The sequence below is a fragment of the Argentina silus genome (genome assembly GCF_951799395.1).
Source record: "Argentina silus genome assembly, chromosome: 3".
NCBI classification, from domain to species: Eukaryota; Metazoa; Chordata; class Actinopteri; order Argentiniformes; family Argentinidae; genus Argentina; species Argentina silus.
The window spans coordinates 8,936,529-8,941,528 of NC_139657.1; the positions used below are offsets into that span (position 1 = coordinate 8,936,529).

At 47.3% G+C, this 5,000-nt stretch overlaps 1 protein-coding gene across 2 annotated transcripts in view; it reads right to left on the reverse strand.

Moving 5' to 3' along the window:
- Nucleotides 1–361: 361 nt before the first annotated feature.
- Nucleotides 362–5,000, reverse strand: part of elapor2a (endosome-lysosome associated apoptosis and autophagy regulator family member 2a) — an 18,562-nt gene continuing 13,923 nt past the window's right edge. For both annotated transcript variants that reach the window (XM_083667334.1, XM_083667335.1), the window contains 8 exons: nt 4,742–4,915; nt 4,347–4,533; nt 3,594–3,690; nt 2,937–3,038; nt 1,842–1,968; nt 1,364–1,542; nt 918–1,092; nt 362–723 (listed from right to left, as the gene is read on the reverse strand). In XM_083667334.1, coding sequence (XP_083523460.1) covers nt 655–723; nt 918–1,092; nt 1,364–1,542; nt 1,842–1,968; nt 2,937–3,038; nt 3,594–3,690; nt 4,347–4,533; nt 4,742–4,915 — 1,110 coding nt within the window. In that variant the 3' untranslated portion in view covers nt 362–654. The remainder of the gene's footprint in view (nt 724–917; nt 1,093–1,363; nt 1,543–1,841; nt 1,969–2,936; nt 3,039–3,593; nt 3,691–4,346; nt 4,534–4,741; nt 4,916–5,000) is intronic.

Sequence of the window (5,000 nt, forward strand, 5' to 3'; positions counted from 1 at the left end):
GTAATACAAAATCACCAAAGAATAAACATCACATACTGTACACAGTGTATGTCAAGATTGGTAGGAGGCAGTGTACCACAGGAGTGTGTGTGTGTGTGTGTGTGTGTGTGTGTGTGTGTGTGTGTGTGTGTGTGTCGAGTAAGGTCTGGGTCTAGGGGTCGGTTTGGAATTCGTCAGAAGGCCAGAGAACACCTGAGTGAAGAACAAAATGGCTGCCCGAAACAATCTGCCACAGTGATGGAAAGAACTAGAGATAAACAACACAAAAACGTAGACATCCAACATTTAGGTCCTCTTCTTTACCTGAGCATTCTGCAAACACTCTCTCAAGCAACACATCGACATTAGACATTAGCCCCTACACCCCCCCCCCCCCCCCCCTCCCCTACACACACACACACACACACACGACAAAAACCAATAGACGTTTCAGAACAACTGCTCTCCCTTGCCGAGGTCATAAGGCCACCAGGTGGGTGTCATTTCCTCTCAGAGCCTGGCCCTGGGTGTGTGTGCGCGCACGTGTGTGTGCACACTCGAGTGTGTGTGTGTTCCAGGTCCGTACGCTCAACAGGGGAGATCTGTGGTGAGTCTCTCTTGCAGGGATTGGTCTCTCCTCTCTCTCACTCTCCCAGTTCCTTCCACTCTTTCTCTTCACCCCCACACCAATCCTTTTGACTGGGAGGAGTTCAACTGGACATTTTCATAGCTCTCACCGTTTTGCTGGAGATAGGGATGGACACACACACACACACACCCAGAGACACAGACACAGACAGACACACACACACACACACAAACAGAGAGACAGAAACACACAGACACATACATTAATTCATGACCTAAAACTGTGACACATGGGAAAGACACAGCTTCTACACAGACAGTGAGACTCATGTCATTGATCAGGTTCTCACCTTGGATGCGATAGCTTTGAGTTTCCCCAGCAGCGAGGTTTTCTTTGAGTAGATCACCTCGTCCTCCATCTCTCCCTCGTTCTCCTCTCCCTCCATCACGGCACAGCTGTCCGCCCCCGGCAGCTCACACTCCTTATTGGCTGACATCACCAGCCGAGAGTACCTATACTCCAGCCTATCAGAGAGAGGGGAGCCACCGCTTACATTACGTCTGCGCTCACTTCAAGTGTGCCATCTCGCGGATAGGGGGAGGAAATGAATGAAGGGAGGGATGGAGGGATGGAAGGAGGGATGGATGGATGGAAGAATGGATGGTGAGGAAATCTGAGCTTTCAGTAAGAATCCAAGATGAGATATGGTAAAGTCATAGAGAGAGAGACAGAGAGGACATGGATGAAGGGAGGGATGGAGGGATGGAGGATGAAGGGATGGAGGGTTGAATATACCTCTTGTTCTTCTTCCAGAAGAAGCAGGTGAGGGAGATGAGCAGGACAGCAGTGAAGGCTCCTAGAGCAGTCCCCAACCGTATCCACAGGTCCCAGGTCTCACACGGCCATGTCTCCTTCTCAGGGAGGGCCATCCCTCCCATACACAGCTTTGGTTCATACCACACGTACAGCATGTCCTGGGGGAGGGGAAGCACACACACACACACACACACACGCACACACACACACGCACATGCACGCAGACACACGCACGCGTGCACACACACACACGGTTGGATACAGTATCTAAAACACATGCACACAAAATACACACACAGAATGCAGGATACATAAAGCCATTATGCAGTTATACAGTAATTACTGTCTTCTCTCGCTAAAGTTGTAATTAAGTTAATTAACCTGTGCACAAACACACACACAGGCCTACACACAGATACACACACACACACACACACACACACACACACACACACACCTGTTGTCCTCCCTTGCAGGCACCCTCGATCTGGTGGAAGTCTCGGTCTGTGCAGCGAGGACACGCCCCCGAGCTCTCCCACAGGAAGTGAAAGGTGCAGCCGTCACAGGTTCCCGCTTGGCACCGACTACAACAAGGACACGGTCTCAGTATGCCACACAGGACAGGGACACACACACACACACACACGCACACAGTCACTCCCACAGAATAACCCTAACCGTAACCCTAACCCCCCCACAACGATTTCATAATATAGAGAAAGAGAGATATTTAGTCACTCTGAGAGGAAAAACCAAGAAGGAAAAACCTTATCGTGTTCTAAACCCATGTTCTAAACCAGGGGAGGGTCTGCCGGAGGAAACCACTGTTCAGACCCCCCCTGTCGTCGAGAGTGTTTGACTCTTGACAAACGCTTCCGTGTGTTTGGCCTTGCGCGCGGTCCTCAGTTACCCTCACTCCCTCCTCTGAATCGCAGTGTAACAGGGTAATAATTTAACGGTCACGGGGGAATTCGTAAGTTTCTGCGCATTCAGCTCGCAGATCGTTTCAAGCCTGGACTGCTTTCAAGTCGGTCCTTTCAGTTCTAATCTCCTACGAGGCTGCAGTTTCCCCTCAGAGAGGGTAGACGGGGGGGGGACGGAAGGAGACCTTGAGTTTTAAATACACACACACAGACACGCTCGAATAGATCAAAAATGGTAAGCAGAGGTTGTTTCAGGACACTCAGCCTTCCTCTCCTTCATGTAAAGTAACGCGTGAAAGGTTGGATGAGGACAGACGGACGGACGGACGGACGGACAGACAGACAGAAAGTCAGACACACAGACAGTCAGACAGACAGACGACAGTCAGACCGACAGGACAGACAGTCAGACACAGAGAGTCAGACACACACACAGACAGACACACAGAAAGTCAGACAGACAGACAGACAGACAGATAGACAGACACACAACAGTCAGACAGACAGGACAGACAGTCAGTCAGACAAACAGACACACAGACAGACAGTCAGACAGTCAGACAGACAGACACACAGACAAACAGTCAGACAGACAGAAAGTCAGACAGACAGACAGTCAGACATCGTACCTGGGCACTTTGAGGTCTCCTTGTGTGCTCTTCTCCGGGTTACAGCGAAGCGTGACCACTGCACTACGACCCGCAACACATGACGAGGTGAATTCCGGAGACCTGAACCCACCAAAGAAACACCAACATCATAAGTGTAACAACAACAACAACAACAACAACAGCAAAGACAGTCACTGTAGAGATGAATCATTGTATCTATCTGGTTTATTCTATATTATATTATAGAATATATTAGTATATAGTATAGTATATATTATATACAGTACCAAAAGTTGTCAAAAGTTTGGACACACCTTGCCAAGAGTGTGCAAAGCTGTCATCAAAGCAAAAGGTGGCTACTTTGAAGAATCTAAAATATAAAACATATTCTGGTTTGTTTAACACTTTTTTGTTTACTACATAATTCCATATGTGTTCCTTCATAGTTTTGATGTCTTCAATATTAATCTACAGTGTAGAAAATAATAAAAATAAAGAAAAACCATTGAATGAGAAGGTGTGTCCAAACTTTTGACTGGTACTATATACTATATAATATAGTACAGTGTATGTACATCTATTCACTGTCAAAGACATCCAGTCAGGTGATGTCCTCCCAGCTGTCTTTGCGTCAATAGGACAGGAATGTGTCGTCATCATGATTTAGATGCTTACCGGTAGAAGAAGTTGACATCCGGAACCTTCTTTGAGGTCTCTGGGAACAGGTCTGGTCTGGCTTGGATTCCATCAAGTGAACTCTCCACTGTCGCTCCTACACACAACACATGTATCAATCAGTGTGTGTGTGTGTGTGTGTGTGTGTATACACTCACTGAACACTTTATTAGGACCACCTGTACACCTTCTCATGGTGGAGGTGGTGGAATGGTGTGGGGAATGTTTTCTTGGCACACTTTGGGCCCGTTAATACCAATCAATCATCGCTTGAATGCCACAGCCTATTTGAGTATTGTTGCTGACCATGTGCATCCCTTCATGGCCACAATTTACCCATCTTCTAATGGCTACTTCCAACATGATAATGCACCATGTCACAAAGCAAAAGTCATCACATACTGGTTACATGAACATGACAATGAGTTCAGTGTTCTCCAGTGGCCTTCCCAGTCACCGGATCTGAATCCAATAGAACACCTTTGGGATGTGGCTAGATTCACCAGATAACAGCTTTGTTTTTTGGGTTGATTCTTTCCAGTGGGTCAAGTCATTCTCTTTTTTTTTCTTCTATCACTGGGTTGGGTCTAATGGTGTTGCTTGTTCTCGAAGGAATGTTTCCAACATCTTGTGGAATCAATGCCATGAAGAGGCTGTTTTGAGAGCAAAGGGAGGCCCTACCCAGTATTAGTATAGCGTTCCTAAGTCTGTGAGTGTGTCTGTGTTCATGTGTGTCTATGCATGCATACTAACCCAGGAAGGTGTCTGCTAGGCTGATGGACTGGGAGGACAGCACAGTAGGTAAGCCCCTCCCATTGGAGGGGATAATTGTTGACTGACAGATGAAAGACTTCACGCCACTGGCTGGTTCCCCTGTCTCTCTCTGAGAGTCAGTGCTGGATAGGTCAGTCACGTTGTCTGAACACACTGCCCTCTGGTCCTATGAGACAGAGGGGGGAAAGACAGGTGAATGAGGAGGACTTGTGTGTGAGGGCTGTGTATTGTACACACAAGCATCCATATTTGATACTACTACTGTAATATATTATTAATATATATTATAATACTGTATAACGATCGTGCCCACCTCAAGGCAGGACTAGAGAAAGTGTGTGTGTGTGTGTGTGTGTGTGTGTGTGTGTGAGTACCTCTCCTCCACACAGGCTGATGTTGAACATGTGGTAGTATTTGGTTCCTTTGGAGGTGAAACTGGGGCCGTTCATCAAAGTTCCCACAGAGCCCAGAGAACTGAAGTCAAAACTCAGAGTCACGTTGCCCTCCGAGTGGGAGAACGAGCAGTCACTGTAACACACACTGTGCTCCTGTAACACACACACACGCACACACACGTCACATGATGTGTAACACACTCCTAAAAAGTCACACTCATCAATCATACTGCAGTAC